The sequence below is a fragment of the Pinus tabuliformis genome, chromosome 8 (genome assembly GCF_031772625.1).
Source record: "Pinus tabuliformis cultivar Carrire ecotype Pingquan chromosome 8, CPIR1, whole genome shotgun sequence".
In the NCBI taxonomy this organism is placed as follows: Eukaryota; Viridiplantae; Streptophyta; class Pinopsida; order Pinales; family Pinaceae; genus Pinus; species Pinus tabuliformis.
This window is the reverse complement of record NC_142294.1, coordinates 1,376,012,566-1,376,037,007: the sequence shown is the minus strand read 5'-3', so window position 1 is coordinate 1,376,037,007 and position 24,442 is coordinate 1,376,012,566. Positions and strand designations below refer to the sequence as shown.

Genomic DNA, 24,442 nt, shown 5'->3' with positions numbered 1-24,442 from the left:
CAGTGAAGGGGGTTGGAATGGTGATATTCCAACTTGACTCAGGAGGCAGGATAAAAGTGAAGGACATGTTATGGGTGCTAAAACTTAGGTGGAGTTTGCTCTTAGTCTTTATGATAGAGAAGAAGGGGTTTTGTATAACATTCCAAGATTGAAAGGCACTGATTAGACCCATGATATATAGGTCTATAGAGGGTCACGTCATTGGAATTAGAGAGAGCAACTTGTATAGGCTAAAAGCGTTTTCGAGCGAAGAAAAGAAGCAGGGCAGTGATAGAGTGTAAGGAGCAGGTAGTTTTGAAGGTCGAGCAGATTAGTGAGAGTTATCCTTTAGTTTCATGTAGGGAGGGGCAATTTGTAGTTTCCTCCAAGTCTGTCAGGAAGCTCTCTTAGTATGTGATGAATGTGCAGGATGTTTAGGAGCAAGATGGTTCTAGGAACCAGACCAAGGGTGGGAGTAGGACTTTGAGGATGTTTCCATACTAGGTGGCGGGAAAGGCTTCCAGTTTAGAGGAAAGAACCAAGGGAGTGGATGTAGTTCCATTGGGCAAAAGTACCTCTGTCGCTAAGGAGTGTTGATCTTTGTAGCTCGGGCAAGTACTTTTGCACAAACCTGTCTAGGCATCTAAAAGCCGCCAATAGATCTCCTTAGGACACTTGTTGAAGTGTGAGGAGGTTGCTTTTGTAACTTAGCCTAAGTTTTAACGTAGGAAAACACATAATTGATTATGTTGGCTAATCATTACTTTAATTATTATGTTTTAATCTCAACCCTTGATCTCAATTGAGGTGAGATCTAATATTGAGCATTGATCACTTTGGAGATTAGGGTTCGGAGTTAAGCTCAAAGTAAAGTTATAAAAAAAAGGCTATGGAGAAGAGAAGATACACCATACATCAACAAAAGACATCAAGAGAGGCATCTCAGAGAGGAGTGTGATACTATAGTGTGATGGATTTGAGGAAGTGCAAAAGGGTGACTTGGAGATCCAGATCATCCAAGGGGATCGAGGACTAATCTAGGGCCTGATTTATTGGATTAGATCCAAGGTATATTGTAATCTGTAATTTCCTCAATTGGGTCATTATCTTAGGACAAGAACCCAAGTAAGTACTGAATATTAATGAAGACTTACTGACTGGGAAAAATTTGTTTGTGTCACTTTGATTGAGACTAGTTAATGTAAATTTTTTTTTTGCTAATTATGTTAAGAATTGATTTGTGCTTTCATCCAGTAGATCTACAATTTGCTAGGTTAATGAGTTTCTAGGTGCTAGGTTCATAAAATTAACATTGTTCTTTGGCAGAATCTTCTACATCAGAAACTAACTTCACTGCATTATGTACTAAATACATGGTAGGCCCATACAATGGAAAATTATATTTGCCGATGGCCACCAAGATTTTCTTCACCTCATGTCACATTTCTTTTGCAATAATAATGATATTCTAGGCAATCCTAAACTGACCATGTTCTTTCTACTCTTCTTTTAATCTAGCAAAGGTTCAACCAAGTAATTTCTTGTGGATTTCTCCTCTGCCTGACCTAACTTATGGTCTATGTCTTTGTTGCAAAGTTGCATTTATCGTTGTTGACAATTTATCCTTTTTTTAAAACGAAACAGCTAGGATTTTTATATTAATATGAAGCTGGTTTCAAGGCCAGAACCTTTTACATCTGCAATGGGATCTTCAACTACTGATCTCATATATGTCCAAAAAAGACTATTTTTCCTACTACACTTCATGCAAATTGTGATTCTAAACTGGTATCTTCTAAAAACCTTCTAGAAAACTCTTAAAACTAATACATATTTGCAATGCATAATTTAAAATTAAAAGCAGATTAGCTTACATTAACCTCGCGGAATTTAGGATTGGCTTCAACATTTTCCTTTTCCACTTGCCTTAGCTATCCTGGCGCTGGGGCCTGGGTCGTGTCTGTCAACACAACATCGTTTTTCAGCCTCTTTGAGGTTGCTAACTAGTGTGCCTTCATTTCCTTTCTTATTTTCTCTCCCAAGATTGCCCATTCTGCTCCATTTTCACCCAAGGATTCTAATCTTGCAAGACAAAGGTCAAGTAATTCAATGTGCGACTGAAGTCTATCAATTTTGGTTTGAAGCAAGCAATTCTTTTGTTTTTGGAGAGTTAATTGGGCCTTTACATCCGCGTCCCCATTTCCCCTTCCTGTTTAATAGTGACAAAATGTGCTCCATCGTTGATGTGAGATAATCTAGTTGATGATTGAATTCCTCCTCTGAAGCAAGCGCCCTCTCCATGAGTTCAATTGCACAACTAGCCTTTCTATTCGCTATAAGCTTGACTGTCCAAATTCGCACTACCTCTATGAAAGTGGTGCCTTGTCGTGCCTTATAACTAGGAAAACCTGCACCCACCGATCCATAGATCCACTCACCTTCCACTGTCCAGACATTTGATTTCTTGGTTGGAACCATTGCAAATCTCACCCTTCTCCGTTAAGACGTTGTACCTTAAGCGTGATTGTATTTTCTCATTTGTGAGAACGACATACCAAATCTCCTTCCTGCATTTATTAAAGATATGGTCTATCCTCTATCTGTCCTAGACTGCTCTTGCAGCTAGATATTCACACTGGGTGTTTGCTTGGATCCAGATCTGTTAAAATTGGAAACTAGGGCCAAACTCCATGTGGGTCATCTTATTTATGGCAACTGATATTTTTCTTGGATCTCTCTCATCGAGAGGTGTAGGATTGATCTAAAGATCATCCGATTCCGATAAGTATTCATGAAGTTATGAATTTATTTGTGTTATAAGACAATTCATTAAGGTCGGCCAACAACCAAATAAACCCCACATGTGCTCAACGTTTTAATATAAAAGGAGATGACTTGAGGGTCATTTCTCACACACACTTCTTGTGTTCTCTTCCTCTCCTCTTGTCTTTGGGTTTTTGGTGGGAGGAAGAGATCCTATGAATCTATGCAACCCTAAGGAGAGAATGCCCTAGCTCAACGTTGTCATAGAGAAGGCATGCCCTAGATCTAGATGCAGACAATGCAGAGAAGGCTCTACGTCTTGATGTGGTAGCTTACATGGAGGGTAACTCTTATGGTGGACACAAGGCTATATGCTGTCCAGATCAAAACTGCCCTAAACGCTGTTCATCCACCCTAAACATTCTCTGTTTTAGCCGCAGCTAAAGATGCATTCTAGCGAAGGTTTGAAGGGCCGTCTTAGACCATCTCAAGTGACCGAATTATTGCAGGGTAGGGAAGCCGCATCAACTGTTTAGAGGACGAGCAAACCCTTAACCAGTTTGTTGCAAATCTATGGAAGCTTGCTTTGAGGGCAGACCATGAACCTTGTAAAGGCTAGAACTGCCCATGATTATTGTGAAGGGTCTCATCCCCACAAGGAAGGGCATCCGCATCACCTTGGAGCAAATCTGGGGCGGAAAAGAAGGCTGGCAAAGACACTGTGATATGCCCTAACCAGACCTATGTTGCAACAAACAAATCAAACCTCAAAACAATGAGCTAAGGTATGTTGTCTATGACATTTCTTGTAGGTGTTGAGGATCAGTTTGGACCAGATTGTTGGGCAGTGTGTGGGAGCCAAATTGGTGGCTGTACATAATAGTATGGTGCATGGGACAACAAGACATAATGTTGCCAAGATGCATGGTACAACAAGACATAATGCTGCCAAGGTGCGTGGGACAACAAGGTGACATAATGCTGCCAAGGTGCGTGGGACAACAAGGTGACATAATGCTGCCAAGATGCATGGGTCAGCAAGACATAACGCTGCCAAGATGCATGGGACAACAAGGTGACATAATGCTGCCAAGATGCATGGGACGACAAGGTGACATTGTGCTGCCAAGATGCATGGGACAACAGTATGGTACTTGGTGCAGCAAGAACACAAAGCAACAATGGTGTAACAAGCACATGGGTGACAACATGGTGCAGTAGTGGCACAAGGTACAATGGTGCTAAACATTAGGACAACAATGCAACATAAGGTGCAACGGTATGATGTGTACAACATGGTCATAAGGTCCAGCATTGTGATGATGGGTGCAGCATGGTGCAACATGCAACACAATGATAGGTGAAGGAGTCACCTTGGAGAATCAGTTGAAGCAGCATGTTTTCAACTGATCTCATGTATCATCTTCTTAGAGATGATCTATGCTCTTATCTAGATAAGTCAAAGTGTTGACTTCTGTTGTAAATGTACTCTCTCTCTCTCTCTCTGCTGAACTATTGAAGAACATATAAGAAGAATTGATCAAGGGTTTCCCCACATTGGGGTTTGTCCCTGGCTAGCGCCACATCTTGTATCCTCTCATCTTGGCTTGTCTCCTGCGATTTATGTTTATGTTCTGTCTGCAATTTACTTTAATGCTGATGTGAGCTAACTATGAAAATTGAAATAAATTGCTCTAAGCATAGAACATACCTAAACTTAACATGGTATCAGAGCTAAGGTGAAGACAATGCCCAAGCAAGAGTGAAAGAGAAATCACCGAAGACAGTTGAGAAATGACAAAAGGATCAATGGATTCCTCATCCCTCTTCAAATTCACCAAGGGTGAAGTCGAAGCAGAGAATATTATCAGAATGGCGCAGCAGAAGTTTCTGATGGCTTACCTAAAGATCACTTCAATGGGAAGTCCGGATCTAACGGTGGAAGGAAAGGCAGATGCCTTGGTTGTAATAAGTTCAGCCATTATGCGAAGGAGTGTTTGAGGTAGGGACACATCACTTGATGATGATAACAATCATTCCAGGGACATCTTCAATGATCAGAGGAATGATAGGTAATGCAGGTCATCAAGGAAACGACCAACTCTTCAGAGAAAGCAAGGAACCCTAGGTATGAAGAATCAAATGTTGTTTCTGATAAGATAAAGAAGCGTTATCTTGTATTGGCCCTCTCCTTCAGATTCTTTGGGAATCTGGCTTATTGATCGTAGTGCTTCAAGGCACCTCATTGGATAGAAGGGTGCTCTCTCGAATTTAGTAGAGAGGGAAACAACTGTGGGATTATACTTGGAGTCGATGCCACCTATCCTGGAAAGGGTGTAGGGAATGTTACCCCTCAACTGAATGAGGGTAACTCTATTCATTACAAGAATCTCTTTTATGTACCTAATCGCAAGAAGAACCTGGTGCCCATCTCGGAAATGGAAGTCAAAGGTTTCAGGGTGGCATTCATCGATGGAAAGGTACGTGTTAAAAATTAGAATTTTCAAAGATGCTTTTTCTCATGGGTTCAGGGTTGGCAATTTGTATCAAGTTGCAGGATGGTCCATTGGGGATCATGTCAATTGACATATCACATTTATAACACCAGAGGTCTACCTATGGGGCCCTACCTGATGTGAGTCAGATGGTGATAGGGATGCCTGAATTCAAGAAGAGCATGAAGGTACATGTCTGAGATGTACGAAGGAAAATCTTATAAGGGGACCATTCCCCTTATGCAGCAGGTCCACAAGTTTGGAACAACCTGAGGAGTTTGAGATTCATGATCGGGAATCTCATGTATACAGGTGGAAGAAAGCCCTCTATGGCTTGAAGAAAAACACCCCGGGCATAGTATGAGAGGATTGATAGCTATTTGATGAAGCTGAGATTCACTAGGAGTGAAACCGATCGAAAACATTACCCGAATGTTGTGGATGATAGACCTCTCATACCGGCACGTTATGAGGACGACCTATTTTTGGCAGGTGCATACCCTCTCATTTGCAGAAGTAAGAGGGAGTTGGATTCCGGATGTGCAATGATAAACTGCAAGCCTGTGACTACCTCGAGGATCTTAACTTTAAGAAGTTATATGGTAGTGATGTCTGACTAGGTTTGGGAATTGCCTCTGAGTTTTATAAACTCATTCGTGTTGATTTTCTTGGTGAACTTTCGTTTGGACATATGTTTTGCAGTTAGCATGATGAGCTCATATATAGTTGAGCCTCACTGGATTGGTGCCAAGAATCTTCTAATTTATCTTCGGGGCACAATCTATCATGAATTGAGATACATTGCCGGAAATGTGAAGCTGCATGATTATTCGAATGTTGACTGGGCAGGCAATGTGGAGGATTGCAAGAGCACTTTCGAGTGCTGGTTCTCTTTGGATTTTTCTTCGATATCATGGATAAGCAGGAAGCAAAAGTAAGTTGCTATAAGCACCGCTGAGACCGAATACATACCTACGAGTATGATCTCGTGTGAAGCTGCTTGGTTGTGGAAGCTCTTCAGTGAGCTGTTTGTACACATGATGGATACCACCGTAATCCTCTGTGTCAACTAGGAGGGGATTCGATTTTTGAGGAATCTCGTGTTCTATAATTGCTCCAACATATAGACATCAGATACTATCTTATTTGGGATATGGTATGTCGATGAGCGAGGAGGATCCATCGCATTGAGACTGATGTACTGGTTGCAGAAATTTTGTCAAAGCCCTGGGAGACTGATGTACTGGTTGCAGAAATTTTGTCAAAGCCCCAGGGAAAGTTCAAATTTGTGACTTTCCCGAACGACTTGGAGTCGTTGAGAGACCTTCTTACAAGGGTCCTGCATGATGCATACATTGAGCTCTAGGAGCTCCAGGGGGCGCAAGGTACTTCTTGGAGCGACATGCGACCACAGGGCGACTCACCCTCCACTGGTGGTGCGCTATGTATAGGGTGAAAGGTTCAACCTTCCCCTGTGACACCCCGTGGCGACTATGGGACAAGATAATTAGCTATCCTGTGGGCTAGGATGATTAGTTCTCCTGTGGCGACTGTTGGACAGGATGATTAGTTCTCCTGTCGAGGCGTTGTACCCATGCAGTCTGGGACTCATGGGAAGTACCTCTCATCTGATCAATGAGCAGGGAAATGGGGTTAGGGACCATAGTAGTACTATCGATGAACACATCGTTGTATCTACCACACTCCCTATGCTAGGATGACCTCCATTGATTTGGGATCAATGAAATTGATCTAGGACCAGTATGAGTCGTTTGAGACACTCTCTTGTGATATTGATCTGGGATCAATAAATCTACTTCGGGTCAGTAGAGAATGGTATGAGACATTCTCGATCAATTCTTCTTCTTCATGGTTCAGCAGAGTAGAGCAGGGCATAGTAGAGCTCAATAGAGCAGAGCAGTGCAGGGCACTGTTGGCAGAGATAATACAGTCGGACATATGGATCAGCGGATGGAGTTCTCCCTAGTTGAGAGGGACTTTTAAAATTGGCAACTAGGGCCAAACTCCATGTGGGTCATCTTATTTATGGCAGCTGATATTTTTCCTGGATCCCTCTCATCGAGGGGTGTAGGATTGATCTAAAGATCATCCGATTCCGATAAGTATTCATGAAGTTATGAATTTATTTGTGTTATAAGACAATTCGTCAAGGTCGGCTAGCAACCAAATAAACCCCACATGTGCTCAACATTTTAGTATAAAAGGAGATGAATTGAGAGTCATTTTTCACACACACTTCTTGTGTTCTCTTCCTTTCCACTTGTCTTTGGGTTTTTGGTGGGAGGAAGAGATCCTAAGAATCTATGCAGCCCTAAGGAGAGGATGACCTAGCTCAATGCTGTCATAGAGAAGGCATGCCCTAGATCTAGATGTAGGCAATGAAGAGAAGGCTCTACATCTTGATGTGGTAGCTTACATGGAGGGAAACTCTTATGGTGGAAACAACGCTATACGCTGTCCAGATCAAAGCTGCCCTAAATGCTGTTCAGCCACCCTAAACATTATCTGTTTTAGCCGCAGCTAAGGCTGCATTCCAGCGAAGGTTTGAAGGGCTGTCTTAGGCCATCTCAGGTGACCGAATTATTGCAAGGAAGGGCAGCCGCATCAACTGTTTAGAGGACGGGCAAACCCTTAACCAGTTTGCTGCAAATCTATGGAAGCTTGCTGTGAGGGCAGGCCGTGGACCTTGTAAAGGCTAGAACCGCCCAGGATTATTGTGAAGGGTCTCATCCCCACAAGGAAGGGCAGCCACATCACCTTGGAGCAAATCTGGGCAGAAAAGAAGGCTGGCAAAGGCACTGTGATATGCCCTAACCAGACCTAAGTTGCAGCAAACAAATCAGACCTCAAAACAGTGAGCTAAGGTATGTTGTCTATGACATTTATTGTAGGTGTTGAGGATCAGTTTGGACCAGATTGTTGGGCAGTGTGTGGGAGCCAAATTGGTGGCTGTACATAATAGTATGGTGCATAGGACAGCAAGACATAATGCTGCCAATATGCATGGGACAGCAAGACATAATGCTGCCAAGATGCATGGGACAACAAGGTGACATAATGCTGCCATGGGACAGCAAGACATAATGCTGCCAAGATGCATGGGACAGCAAGGTGACATAATGCTGCCAAGATGCATGGGATGGCAAGGTGACATAGTGCCGCCAAGTTGCATGGGACAACAGTATGGTACTTGGTGCAACAAGTACATGAAGCAGCAATGGTGCAACAAGCACATGGGTGACAGCATGGTGCAGCAGTGGCACAAGGTACAACAATGCTAAACACTGGGACAACAATGTAACATAAGGTGCAGCAGTATGATGTGTACAACATGGTCATAAGGTCCAGAATTGTGATGATGGGTGCAACATGGTGCAGCATGCAACACAATGATAGGTGAAGGAGTCACCTTGGAGAATCAGTTGAAGCAACATGTCTTCAACTGATCTCATGTATAATCTTCTTAGAGATGATCTATGCTCTTATCTAGATAAGTCAAAGTGTTGATTTCTGTTGTAAATGTACTCTCTCTCTCTCTCTCTCTGCTGAACTATTGAAGAACATATAAGAAGAATTGATCAAGGGTTTCCCCACATTGGGGTTTGTCCTTGGCTAGCGCCACATCTTGTGTCCTCTTGTCTTGGCTTGTCTCTTGTGATTTATGTTTATGTTCTATCTGCAATTTACTTTAATGCTGAGGTGAGCTAACTATGAAAATTGAAATAAATTGCTCTAAGCATAGAACATACCTAAACTTAACAAAATCATGACAAAAGTATAGAGCCACCAAATTGTTAGGGAATAATGCTAATGGTTCGCGAAGCATGAGTGTAGGCTGACACGAGGACGTCGGATCACTTGCCTCTCTACTCCTGCACTATTGCCTCTTAATTCAATTAATACGTCGGTTCTCTAAAGATTGATTGTAATTTTCATGGCAAAGGGGTATAGACACCAATGCATTCATCCTTAACCAGTATCCCTTGATCTAAAGTAACTCCCTTATTTGCTAAGGTGTCTGCCTTTGAATTTAGATGCCTCTTGATATGGTAAAACTCGATTGTCTCAAATTTTCCCAATTGTATTCTTACTCTTTGCAGAATAGGTGATTTAACCTGGCTGGGGTTCTGTTTGAGCTTAAAAACCTGTTGAATGACTACCATAGAATCTCCATATACCATTAGCTGTCAAATTTTCCTTGAAATAGCTAACTCTAGCCAACTCTAGTCCTTGCCACAATGCTAAAAATTCGTCTTGATTATTAGTAGCGCCCCTGAAGCCCCATACATATCGTAACTCCATTTCTTAATCCTAGGCGATAGATAACCCCTCCCGCTTCTGCCTCCCCTTTGACAATTTATCGCCGGGGGTCCAAAATTTTAAATCATTGGCAATATTGGGGAAAATATCGGAAATTACCATGGAACATAAAAAAATACAAAAATAATCATTTATTTTTCAGATTTCTATTCTTTTAAAGCAACATCAACATCAAACATAGTATCACACAAATATGAAAATAAAACTACAATATAAAATGTATAAGATGTCAAGTGGTACATCAATCATTGATAGTAGATACTGAAATATGGTATTTGTCCTCAGTCATAACTTCTGACAAGGTAGTAGTTAATACTCAATTGGTAACCAATGTCCTCAATTGCAAGAGTTTGGAATTTGAGTCTTAAGTCAAATGTGCAGTGCTTCTGGGTGTGACTGCAATTGGTTCATGTTTAAGTGGATTCACCTAAAGAAGAAAAATCGTTTGAAACAGACATGGTTAAAAATTCTCGTCTTCTTGTTGTACAATCTTTGGCTAAGATGCAACCAGTTATTTAAGAACAGCCTTGATATAGATCCTGTTTGTTGGATGATATTGGTGTAACCTCAGAATGGGTAGAGGAGATTCACCTGATAGAGTTTAATCTTTGATTATGATATTGATGACTTGGCATGGCTTGATTTGTATATAGATCCAGTAGTAGTAGCCTGTAGGCATAGCACCAGGCATGGCAGTGCTATGCACTAGCCATGTAGCTCTTGCTTCTTCTAGTAATACTGTACTACTATTGCAGTTGCGGATGTCTTTGAGGATACCAATGAATCTGGAGATTCTGAGCTAGATCCTGTAGTTCAAATAGTGGTGATGAGTTTGATGATTGATCATCTTGTAGCTTGTAGCATCATGCATGTTAATTTTTGTACTCTAGCGGTGATTTAGAGCCTTACTGATTATCTATTTTGTGTTAGATATATATTGCACTAAGTGTAACTTTGATAAATTCACCCTTAAATGGTATATGCATGAGCATATTTTGCATGTTTTGTCTCTAATGGCTTGGATCTTTAAAAATATAACCTTTTTTATAATTTTTTTAATATTTTATGTATTTTTTAGTAAACCATGTCATAAAAATCAAACTGGTTTGGTTCTGAGCTGAGTTTGAGTTAAGTCTGAGTTGAACCTCAGCTGGTTCTGAGATAAATTCCACGTTTGAAAACACTGAATATGATAGAGAACAAGCATAGGTAATACATATGTATAGTACATAATACACGCATGAGTAATCTGTCCCCTGGGTATGTGTAATGCTACAGAATCCACCAAGGTTTGAAGCTAGTGTAGGACCTGCCACTCCTTGTTGTGTCATGTATTCTACACATGAGCTTGTTCCTTTGTGGGTGTTTGACCCTTCCCAGGCAGCTGAGTCCATGAAAGTGGACCATTGCTAATTCTGCCTATGTAACGATGAAACATCTCCTATAAGAAAAGTAAAATGTAAAGTATAATAGAACCGCAAGGGTTCTTACTATTGACTTAGAGAAGTGCACTATTTATTTAAGAGTGGGTGTTGAAATCACTGTATACATGTTAAAGCTTGTGTACTAGCTGACATTTCCTTGTCTTTGCTTTGTTATCTTTCAAGCCTTTTCTATATGGCACATGGACACACGCTGTCATCGTGGCTTAATTTCTTATTTACAGTTCCAGAATTATTTTTGCTTGGCTGATCAATTTCATTATTTCTGCAGTTCCAGAATTTCTTTGCTTGGCTGATCAAGTCACTTAGACAACTGAACAGTGAGCCACCCTCACAAAGTGATGCGTTGCCTGTTATTAACAGGTATTAATATTATTCCCTTTTCATTTTCAACACTCTTTGAAATTGAGATATGTTGATGGTTTTTACCTGTGTTTTCTTTATAGAAAACTTTTAGCTGTTCGATTTGTTGGCTTGCATAATAGGTGTATAAAGAATATGCATTTCTGTCAATATGATTTTTGAATGATTTTTTTGTTTTACTCTTTGTTGTGTTGAACAGTGAGCTGGTTATGGTCTTTTTGATGACTATCTTCAACCAAGATCCTGTTACACCCCATTTGGATGCTCTTCAAAAGGATGTAAAAGTAAAAATTGGCCCGTAAGTGTCTACCATAACATGTATTTTCAGTGAACAATGTTTATAAATTCATTGTCAGATAGCTTTTAAATAGGATTCTTAGTTAAACTCTCTCTCTCTGTCTCTCTCTCTCTCTATATATATATATATTTATATATAGGTATGGTCATTAACTATCTTCCTTTAAATAATCAATTTGACTTTTTGACTGTCCCTAAGTCAAAGCTAGCCGTTGATCTAGATCGCTGTTGGAGGCTTTGCTCAGACTATTTAACATGCAAAGCTGGATCTGTTTCTTCAACTTGTCCTGACGATGAGCCACACTTGCTGGTTCGAAACGTGTCGACAAAGGTCTTTCTATATGTGATTTACGCCGAAGCTCTTCTTATAACTGTTATGGATCACAGAAGTCTCAATTCAACTATATATATATATATATATATATATATATATTCTAACAAGTCTCTCTAATAAAGTGAAATGCCCACAAAAATGATTTCAGAGTTTCTTGCATGGTATAAAGCTGATCATACAAATTATAGCTACATTTAACATATGAACAAATATTTACAACAGCTTTAATTGAGAAATTGAGGACACTTAAGTCTAAGTTTAGTTCAAGGCTAACTTCTGCACTATGATTAATGCTCATCATGCAAGAAAGATGAAAATACATAAAGATTTTTGTTGATACCATAGTATTTTTAGCCAGGATCCAAGGTGGAGATCTGTCATTTATATTCAGCGACCAATTTTGAAACAATTTGGTGCCATTAATATATGCTAAAGTTACAGTGCAATGACATCGAAAAGAGACTTTTCAACTTATTATTCTGCAGTGTTTTGTTTTGTGGTGTGTTACTGTTTGGGGCTTGGAGAATGCCTTTTCTAGGATGAGCACAAAGGCCCTTGACAAAGAAGAGATATTAAAGGATCTCTGGAAGGAAGCAATTATGTTTTAAGGCAAAGCAACTTTCGAAGATTGGATTTAATGATGGTAGGGTTGACCCTAGTAGGAGGGGCTCCACAGTGGAGAAAAAGTAAAATAACAATCATAACTTCAGATTGTAAAGAGGTTGTCCCTGATCTGAGTATCAAACTTAAGTACACATTCTAATTCAATGGTGGAAATGTCATTAATTAAGTGTTCACATGGAGAAAAATTGATGCACTAGGGCTGAAATAGAAGGTTAGGCAAGTGCGCCCTAGCCTTAGGAGTTGCCATGTGTCCTTTGAAGACTTGTGAAGGAAATAAAGCGGCTGTTTGAAGAAGCGTTCTAATTAGGGTTGAATATAGGGTGGAAGCATATAAATATTGGAAGGTTCACCTTCCAATATTTATTGTGAAAGAGGTGCACCTTTGGAAGGGCCCTCTCTTTAGTTTATGCTGTTAAAGAAGTCTGTGGCTGATTAGTGCATGTTAATAACAGCCTAATTATGCCTCCATCCATTACTATTTCAACCCTTTTAAATTCAATTCTTATTCCTGACTCCATCATCAAATGGGTTGACAGTGGTCTATTCTTTCACTGGTTTATTTCAATAAGAATCTTAAATCTCTCTTATGGTTTCCCTCTTTGTGCTAGAAAAGAACTGGCCTAAAGTGACAGGAGGTATAATTGAGGTGACATTGGGCAACCTTCCTAAGTTGCTCCAGGGGTTGGAAGAATTCATAGCTATAAGGTGCAGGTTTGAGAGGTAAGGAATTGACAACGTTAATGGGATAAAGCCATTTCCCAATTATTTGAGGATAATGGTTCAAGATAATTGATGGGTGGAGATAAGGAAATATAAAAGTCTTTCTTGGCTATTCTATTTGAAGGAAGTTTGAGAAAAGATAACTGGGAAGAAGTTCATTATAGAATCTTGTTCCACTACTGGCTGAACCAGAGAGATATTATAGAAGAAGGGGTTAAACAATTTAGACTGGACATCAGAAACTCAGTTAATCAAATACTTGATTCTATTGAAGATACAAGGTACTTGTTTTTCTATTTATCCAAGGCATTCTATTTCAACAAATAGTATGGTTACACCTTGGTGGGATTGTAATTCCAAGCCATTGGATCTTTATGCTATTGCTAGAGCTCGTCATGATATACCAAATAAGGCCATGGAGAAGCTTCTTTGTATTCCATAGAAATAATGCAATCATAGCACAAGTTCATTTAAAAGCATTCAAGGGAGTGCTCTAGTCATAAAAAATCAAGCTTCTTGATGTTGTTTTGAAGTTATTTGTCTTGCCTCTAGAGGATGATGCTATTGATTGGTTTACAAGCCTACTAGACAACATCAGTGCATGGGAAGAAGGGCAACAAGTCTTCCTTAAATGATAGAGATAATTGAAGGATAATATGTTTCTAGTCACTGTTTTGAATGAGGAAAAAAGAAATTAGAATGAGATAGTCGCTATGTCACATGGTTCGGTTTCGGCAATGATTAAGTTCGGTTTGAGTTTGAATTTTTTGAGGGGGTTCGGATGAATTTCGCCATTAGGTTTGTCCATATTGTATGTATAGATATATTAACTTGAAAATGAAATATACGATAAAATTGTAAACATCAACATCAATAAAAAAATGCTTTCACGAACATGGAAACTATATAAAGATGTTTGATTAGATAGTTCAAAAACTACATAAAGACATCGAATATTTAGTTGTGACCATTCTTATTTCTTTTACATAGATGCATTTGACAGAGCTTTTGGTTTCTGGCTAAGGGAGAAGAGCTCAGATGTTGGAAGGAGACTTAGGAAATGGTAGTAAAGATAGAAAAGAATGTAGTAGCCTGAGGAAAGGGTGATTGGCTCCATTGATCAAGAGCATCGAGTTTCAGAATTGAAGCAAAATCTATGGAAATGGAAATCATCTTGGTAACAAGGTCAATATCAGCGACCAACTTAAAAATTTTTGGTTTTGATAGCAATAAAGGTACACAAAATTGAATTTTGATGTCTTGGAGCTTCTTAATGATAAGTTTTTGGATGTTTGGACATGTTTTTATACATATAAGTACATTTTAATGCTATTCTTTCTTTCTGATTTTGTCACATACATTGTTGTTGGGATTTCGCTATACTAGGGCTTATTTGCCGCATCTCTTATGCGAAGTTGTGGAAATTTTGTTTCTCGATAGTGAATGCTTCATGTATGGGTCATGTATAATGAATGACTGTTCCTAGGGATGTTTCATTATTGAAAATCATCTTGATAAGCCTTTTATCTTGCAAAACGAGTATAAAGTCTTTGAAGCTGCTTTTGCTGCTTCTCTAGTGCCAAGCAAAGTTGTCTTTGAGGCCTTCTTGACCTAGAAAATTTAGAGGTCCATAGTCATAATTCTACCTGGCTTCATTTCTCCCCAAAGGATTAGGCACTGGTCCACCCAAAGGTGATCATCTTAAACCTTTCTCATACAACTCCCTCTCCTTTTCTAGGACTAGCCCATTAGGTCTCCTAGGGCATCATTTATCTTCCAAACCACCCATATAAAAATTTTGATCTCTTGGCCTCTCCCGCGTTGGTGTGTTTCTTAGATACCCTCCAAATTTGAGGAAATTCCAACTGTGGGATTTTGAGATATCTCAAGCTCTAGCCTCGAGATTGAATCTTACCCTTGTTTTCCTTAGGCTAGAAGCTTCACTGGGACCCTCACATTGTCTTGCATTAAAACTTCATTGTTTGGTCCCTTTCCCCCTCTGGAATAGGTCAAGCATATCATTGGTTGCTAAACCCTACCCCCTTGACCTACCCATGGGTCCACGTGGTCCTGTGTGGTAGCATATCTCATCAAAGTCAACTCTTCTAAAACCACTTGGGAAATCAAGTTTCGCTAGGATTTTAGGGTTTAGGAAGTTCCATTGCAAGTCACATTCCCTAAGCGAATCTGTCAAATCCCTGTTTCCCCTATCGTAGAGATTCTTGTACCTTGCTTAAGAAGCAAGCAAGTCCCACTCTTGAGTCTCTCCTAGGAAAGGGTCATTGAGATCACTTCATCCATCTTAGTCGATCTATCTTTCATAAGTGATTCTCTATATATCGGGTCTCTGCCCATCGATGAAAGTCCGTAAAGAGTAGGAAGCTTTAGATGTGGTGACAGTGGGCTTTAGCTTCATTGTTACTCTTGACCTAGCAAGTGCCCCTCTAGGACCCTTGCTAGTTTGAGCGTTAACAAGGTTGACTTGTACTCTTGGAGATTATAGGACTTTCTAGACTCAATTTTTTTTTTTTTTTTGGTTACAATTACAAATTGCCCAGAAGTGTCTTATAAACATGATGTTGACTCCATTGACTCATGACAATAAATCCTAAGACCTAACAAACCCTAGAAGCATAAAGAACTTGCTTTTACCTATAAGGCCATCAATAATGAGCATGAAACCCATGCTTTAATAATAATAACTTTTCTTCCTTCTTTTTCTTATTTGTTACATAGGATACATATTGAAATGAGTACAACAATTATGAAGACCGAAACTAGTTACATTTCTCAACACTCCCTCTTAACTAGCGAGGTATTCATAATTGTACAACTTGTACAACATCATATCTCAGACTGAAGAGTTCTCACAAGAAGAGTCGGATTGATAAGCTATACTGTAAGCATCATCATCATGACCAACATTATCCCTGAGGATTAATTGAACAAGCTTTACATTAATCAAGAGCATTATGTTGGGAGGCTTTATGTGTGATATTGCACTATCTCTACAAGGTACATACGCCATCCTGATGTCTACAAGGTATGTCCTTTTTAGGACTATTCCTATCTTGGATGTCCAATCCTGAGTCCTCAAAAAATATCGGTCCTCTTCAACCACTCTTCTCTTGGAACCCTTTCACATCCTTAAAGAGTGTCGGTCCCTTTCCTTTCTTGGATGCTATATCCTCAAGGAAACCACAGATGCTTATCCAATCCTTCGCCATTCTCTCTTCATCACCTGAAGACGAGAAGGCACATGTGATGTCCAACATCACTCCCTCTCAACTAGAGAGGACATCCCTATTCTCCTTTAATCTTGAGAATAGAATCTTGCTCCTATATAAGGAGACTCCTTTACTCCCTCTCATAACTAGAGGAGATCTGGACTTCCTTTCTATTTGCGAAGTCATCATCACAAGCCTTACAACTTGTCTACATAAGAGTATTGACTGCCAGTTCTTCATAGCTGTCTGACTTCCTCTTTCCTTTGCAACATCGGGCCACCTTCTCTCAAGGTATCATGGAGCCGCCTTCTCTCTTCGATCTTGTGACAAGTTTCAGGAATTAGGTCACCTTTCTTGTTCATCACTTTCTTTTTTGATATGAAGGTATCACATTGAGCCTTCCCAAACTTCAAGCTAATCATAGGTTCTTCTTGAAAGTGATCTTCCTTTGACCTCTAGGTTAGCTTTTCATACCGCTACCTTTCAATCTCAGGATGTCCATATCTTGACTTCATAGTTGCTATGTACCAGATATTGAGCTTCCCTCAATATCTTTCATCCATACAGTTGAACTTGCATCAACTGCCATCATATATTCCTACAACATTCTTCCAGGTAGTAATAACTAATATGTTAACCAGATAACCAAATCATGAACAAAATAGGCTTACCTCACAATGGTGACCTTCTCATCAACATCCTCATCGACCATCTTCACTTGAAGCTTCCTTCATGCATCAGAGCGCCCAAGGATCAAACTTGATTACCAAGTTACAACTTTTCTTTCGGAGACTATACTGGATGTTAATCATGTTGAGAAATCTAGAGGCAACTAGATTAGGTGATTTCTCTTACTTTAATAACTGCTTGTGATGTTCTTTTATTTAATTTGAGGTACTTGTTATTAAATTCTTCTTTCACTTGATTATTTTTGTGTTCTCTATCATCAAACAACTACCAAACAATGAAGATCAATGAGACAAGAGGACACAAAATGTAGGTTGCTAGCCAGGGCTAAAACCTCTCCTTTTGAGAGGAAAACCCAAAAGAATTCTTCTCTTCTAATAGAATGTTTATATAACGAATTCCAAGACTTATGACCCTTGACAAAGATCCCTCTAAGACTAAGTCAACCTTCCTTCTTGATGAGCTTTCCTTACACAACAAAAAACTTTGACCTTCCAACAACTTCGACCCCAACAACTTTTCCAGCAACTTCGACGCCAACAATTTCTCCAGCAACTTCGATCCCAACAACTATCCAGCGAATTTGATCCCAACAACTTCTCCAACAACTTCGATCGCAACAACTTTTCCAACAGTTTCTATCCCAACAACTTCTCCAACAACTTCGATCCCAACAACTTTTCTAGCAACTTTGATTCTGAAAACTTCTCCAACAACTTCGACTTGGTAGTTTCAAAATTTCGTTGCAGATGAGAGAGAGAGAGAGAGATCCAAAAACTTCAACTCTTGCTTCCTTCTTAAACTTTGCTTGCCTTAGGATTTCTTCTTTTTAAGATCAAACTTCTTCACTTACTTCTTTGTGTGTCTTGAATGTATGCTTCAAATGAGGTTGAATGCCTTTTATATTTATGCTTTCCAGGGGCATGAATTGCCTCCATGAGGCTGACATGATCTTTCATGTAGGCCGACTTGTTGTAGCTAGGTTGACTTGTCTTGGAGGGTCTTTTATGACTCAAATAAATTCCTTTGACATAATACAAGATGCCCAAAGGGGTCTTACATATTACAACGACTCATAACTCCTATACTTTATAAAAAAGCCCTTGAAGCACTCATTGGGTGCTTGAATTATAAATAAAATGACCTTGAGCATGAAACCCATGCTTCAAAATAATACTAATAAAATTTCTTTTTCTCTTTTCATCAAATACATAAAATCATGATTACATTAGACATTATGAAGACCGAACCTAGTTACAATTTTCAACACTCCCTCTTTACTAGGGAGGTATTCATAATCCATACAAGGTACTTGGACATTCTCATACTGAAGAATTATTATAAGAAGAGTCGGATTGGTAAGCCATCTCATAAGCTGTTTTATTAGCTTATATCTGTGCATTTCGTCATATCAACTAGCATTGTCATATAGCGAGGTCTTGACTAACAACTCTATCCCTCCACAAGAATAGAGCACAATGCTGGGGAGACAGTGACTAATAAACACCTTCATCATTGTCTTTCAAGGCACATACCCCATCCGAATGTTCACTAGGTATGTCCTTGTAGGACAATTCCTATCTTGGATTAACACATCCTCAAGGAATTTCCTCTTCAACTACTGTTACCTATTGGATGCCCTACCACATCCTCAAAGAGTATCATAATTCAGATGCTTACCCAATCCTCCATTCTTTCTTCATAACATGAAGACAAGAATGATGTGTCCATTTCTTCCTCATGGCTTTCACTAAGACATACGACTGTTAGTCCTAGTGTAGTGCATGACACATGAAGTAGAGAACCATATCTGTCACTCCCTCTCAACTAGGGAGGATCTAATCATTCCTATACAAGGAATATACTCAAGCTCCCTCTTAACTAGGGACTTGTTTCCAACATCAGCTATCAACTCTTTGGTGGAGATCATCGTTCTATCAGTTGTGTGTAGGGCTCCTCCTTTCTGCGTCATCATGTCACAAATGAACTTCAACTTCTTCATCATGGAGCTATCTTCTTCCAAAACTTCTTCGTAGGGCATCGACCATCTATTCCATCACTTCCCGTCTACAAACCATAGTGTTGAACCAATAGTCATGTCATCCTTTTCTTCATTAGAAAGTGATCTTCTAGTTCACATCCGACTATTCTTCATACAACTACCTCTTCCAAGTCATGTTTCTTTCAGGATCTTCCATCCAATATCATGGGTACTAGTTGTAGGTGACTTCTACAACTCTCTTTCGGTTGCCCTGTTTCAATGCAACCAGATGATTTCTCAAAAATATCAAAATGAACATTAAATCAATATCACCTCTTTATGATGGCCTTTTGTTATGACATCAACTTCTAGTGGCATCAACATCCAATACATGTATGCTTCTATCTCCAAGAAATTCATTACCAAGGTTCTCCTTTTCTAGCATGCACACCACGGTCTTCACACCTTCTTCATGGAAATGCCATAGCTAATCCTTCTTGTTATAAAATGTTGATCACTTATCTTATCTTACATGACCATAGATACATCTTTCATGAATTATTCTTTCACCTTCTCTTCACATATTGCTTCCACAACATTGTCTATACATAGTTCCTTCATCATAGGAAACATGAATGTCAACCACCTCATATTCTCCATGAGGTCATATCATATATATATTGATTCCATCTTGTCAATATGTATAAGAGTTCAAGGCATATTGTCTACATGCCTTCATATATCTTTCTAAAGGAAGAGTTTCTTTTTCTTTTATCATGGTCATGAGATAGAGCTTTCTACCCATTCTATCTGCAATCATATGATGACATGAATTATCTATCTATCAAATATATAAATACCTCTTTTGTCATGTGGCCATCTAGACTTCCTTCAGGCAACTTCCTTTTCTTGCTTGAAGATTAAAGTACTTCAACCAACTTGTCATGCTGCACATCTTTGTCATCATACCGTCATCCTTTTAACCTGTAGATCCCATATAAGGTGGAGTATAGATCATCTGCGAGACACTTGCTTCTTGTTAAGTAAAGGTGAATCTTCTAACAAAGATTCCAATGGAGGATCTTAATGATCCTCATTTTGAAAATGCTCCTTTCTAATGATGATGATGTATGATGATCTCTTTATCTTCTATCTTGCTAGATGACTTTCTCCAACCATATAGATTGCTACTTCGGTTGTCCTTCTATGATTCTAATGATGATGCCATGAGCTACTTCCTTTCTATTATGTGAGATGATTGCTTCAGCCATATAGGCTCCTACTTCGACTACCATGTCTCTATGATGATATCATCTCTATCTCTTCTATAATGCATCCTATCATACTTGTGATGCTTTCCATCATGATAGCTATCTTTTATAAACTTGAAAAGATCTAAGTGTAGGAGGTTATCTTAGTCATAGTAGAGGACTTTCACTTCCTCCTTTGTCTTCTTCTTTTTAGGCTCTTCTACTTCTTCGGTGATATGGGCTTCATTTCTATATTTTCTTTTCTTGTTGTACTTTTTGAGTTTAGGAGAATTCCTTTTGAAATGCCCATATTCATTACATTCATAGCATTGAGTCTTTGACAAGTCGATCTTCTTCTTCTTCTGAGGATCAAACTTTGTAAACTCCCCTTTCTTTCTAGCTATGGAAACATATGATTGAGTTTGTTCACTTGATCCAACATTGCTCTTTGCTCACTTGCTCTGGTTTCTTCAATCTTGCATAATGAACATAGTTCACTGAATGGAGTGGCTTCCTTGTTTCCATAGATACTTGTTAAAATTGGCAACTAGGGCCAAATTCCACCTTGGACAACTCATATGATGGAGATGATATTTTTATTGGATTCCTCTTTCCGAGAGGTGCAAGATTGATCTAAAGATCATCTCATTCTAACAAGTAGAAATGGAATTATGAATTTATTTCTTCTATGGACAAAATGTCAAGGTTGGCCAGAAGTCTAATGTAGGCTGATGAAGCCCAACAGACGTGTCTCTTCACCCTCAACATTGTGTATAAATAGAAGAGGCATTTTCCTCATTTGGACACACCTCAACACACATCTTTCTCTCTCCTCTCCTCATTGGTTCGTACAACAAAGGAGCAACTCTTCTTCTTCATGCGTTGACTGAAAATTTCAGGTTGGAATTTCAGGATTGTTTTTGGGCCATGTGCAACAGCGTTGTACAGAGTTGACCGAGGGTCAAACCTCTACCTTTGACTGCGTTTTTTAGGCAGAATGTCCGATTTCTTTAGGCCGCATCTCCTAGCACAGAAATTGAGATATTTGCAGCTGTTTGACCTGCATTGATTGGAGCGTTGACCAAATATTTCAGGATTGTTTTGGGTTGCTTCTGTCTATCTTTGGAGGCTGAGTTGACTGGGTTTCACTGAGATCATTTGGAGGATTTTTTTTGCTGGTTTGACTAGCGTTGACTTTCTGGTTAGGGCATCCTATTACTGCTATTTGACTGGACTGTTTTACGGTGATTGGGCAAGTAAATTTTGTATGATGTACTCTCTCTCTGTGCTGAACTTTTGAAGAATAATAAGAAGATTTGATCAAAGGGTTTTCTCTACATTGGGGTTTTTCGCTGGCATCCGCCAAATATTGTGTCCTCTTGTCTTGGCTTGTCTTTTGCTTATTATTTATGTTCTATCTGCATTTACTATCATGTTAATGTGATTGCTAATCTGGAAATTGATATTGGGCTAATAAGAAAAATTGAAGTAAATTGCTCTAAAGCATAGAACATAGCATTGTTATCTAAAATTAACAGTGGTGCATCAAGTTGCCCCATTAATAAGTAGTGCATTGAGCACATCGATGATGATTTCTTTATTGGACATTATTTTCCCTAGATCTTGTAGTTGATCTCTTATTTGAGATACCTTGATAAGGTATGAGGCTACCCCTTCTTCCTTTATTACCTTCATCTTGTATAGTTCGGTTCTCAGTGATATAATTTCTGCTACAGTGCTTACAGAAAATAACTCTACCAACTTTTCATAGATATCTTTCGATTTCTCCAACTTTGCTACATAAGGGATGAGGAAATCCTTGATTGATTCTATGAGGATTCTTTGAGCCCTTACTTCCCCTTTCATGAACTTTGATAATGCTTGATATTGCTCTTGAGATGGTTTGGAGATTTAACCCTTAATATATTCAGTAATTTCATTGTATGAGGATCAAACCTATCCTCTTCTTCCATGCAAGGAAATTTGATGACCCAACTAGTTTGTTGCTTTCCTTGCAGAATAAAGTCATGTTGATAGTAGATTCAGATATAGATAATAAGATACTTGCCAAGTGAAGATGCTCATTGATGATGATATCTTCAACTTGATGCCTTCTTGATGATGTTGATTATTGAAGATGCCTTCTTGATGATGATGACTTGATGATCTTCTTCAAGGATGATTGAGTTGTGATCCTTTCTTCAATGTGAGGGAGATCACTTTGATGATGAAGTGCTCTTTCTTGCTTCCTTGTTAGATGATTGTAGAATGTGTAAGCTTCGCAAGAATGCTTAAAGTGTAGAGTCCTTCTTTGAATGGAGGTAGGGTCTTTGTGTTCTTCTTCTTCTTCAAAGTGTTGTTCCTTATAGATGATGTGATCCTTGTGATGAGATGAATGGTTCTCCTTGATGCTTCTTAGTTATCCTTGATGATTTCCTTGTGCTCGACCCTTATATGTATCCTTCTTTAGTGGAGTGATCTTCAAGTTGCCTTTCCTTGTTGTATTTACCTTAGCTCTGATACCATGTTGAGGAATCTAGGGGCAACTAGATTAGGTGATTTCTCTTACAATGATAACTGCTTGTGTTGTTCTTTTACTTAACTTGAGGTACTTGTTATTAAATTCGTCTTTCACTTGATTATTATTGTGTTTTCTATCATCAAACAACTACCAAACAATGAAGATCAATGAGACAAGAGGACACAAAAGTAGGCTGCTAGCCAGGGCCAAAACCTCTCATCCTGAGAGAAAAACCCACAAGAATTCTTCTCTTCTTATAGAATGTTTATATGATGAATTCCAAGACCTATGACCCTTGACAAAGACTCGTCCAAGACCAAGTCAACCTTCCTTCTTGATGAGATTTCCTTACACAGCAACAAACTTCGACCTTCCAACAACTTCTCTAGCAAGTTCGGCTGCAACAACTTTTCCAGCAACTTCGACCCCAACAATTTCTCCAGCAACATCGATCCCAACAACTTCTCCAACAACTTTGATCATAGCAACTTCTCCGACAAGTTCGATCGCAACAATTTTTCTAGCAACTTCGATCCCAACAGCTTCTCCAACAACTTCGGTCCCAACAACTTTTCCAACAACTTCGATTCCAACAAATTCTCCAACAACTTCGACCTAACAGTTTCAGAGTTTCGTTGAATATGAGAGAGAGAGAGATTGCTCTTTCTTCTTGGACTTAACAAACTTTCCCTTCTTCAACTTCTTGACTTGGGCTAGAAAGGCTTGAGATTGCTCATATGATCCAATATCATCCTTGACCTGGATCCTTGATTCTTCCAATATGCACTATGCCCGCAACACATCAAAGGGAGTTGAATCCTTCTTGGAGTAGATGCTTGGTGAAAAGCTGCTCCATTCTGGTGGTAATGCATTTAGTAGACAGATGGTTACTTCAGAATTAGTAATTGGTTCCCCAAGTCCTTGCAAATTGTCTCTTAGTTGAGAGAGGATGCCACATCCCCATCCTTTGATTTCTTCATTCTGTACAGCTTGTTCCTCAACAACATCTTTTGTCCTATTGTACTTATTGAATATAAATTCACTAGCTTGTCATACATGGCGTTGGAAGTATTCAAATTTGCAACAAATGGAACCAGAGAATCCTTAATTGATTCAACTATGATCCTTTGCACCCTTACTTCCCCTTTCTTGTACTTTGGTAGTTCTTGTGTCCTATCTTTCTTAGGTTCAGTAATTTCCCCAGTAACATATTCCATTACTTCTTTTTCTGTGAGTATCAAATCAATTCTTTTCTTTCATGCTAGATAGTTTGATGCCCCAATGAGCTTGTTGCTCTCCTTGCAGAAAGAACACATATGACGTGATGATTCAGGCATGATGTAATAATATGTTAGTTGAGATCAAGATTCTTCTTGATGAAGTCTTCAACCTTCTTTTATGGCTTCAAGATTATTGAA

General features: G+C 39.1%; 1 protein-coding gene across 1 annotated transcript in view; it reads left to right on the top strand.

Moving 5' to 3' along the window:
* Positions 1–24,442, top strand: part of APC4 (Transducin/WD40 repeat-like superfamily protein) — a 465,104-nt gene that overhangs the window by 122,247 nt on the left and 318,415 nt on the right. The window contains exons 12-13 of the mRNA XM_089373770.1: positions 11,292–11,383; positions 11,583–11,681. Coding sequence (XP_089229896.1) covers positions 11,292–11,383; positions 11,583–11,681 — 191 coding nt within the window. The remainder of the gene's footprint in view (positions 1–11,291; positions 11,384–11,582; positions 11,682–24,442) is intronic.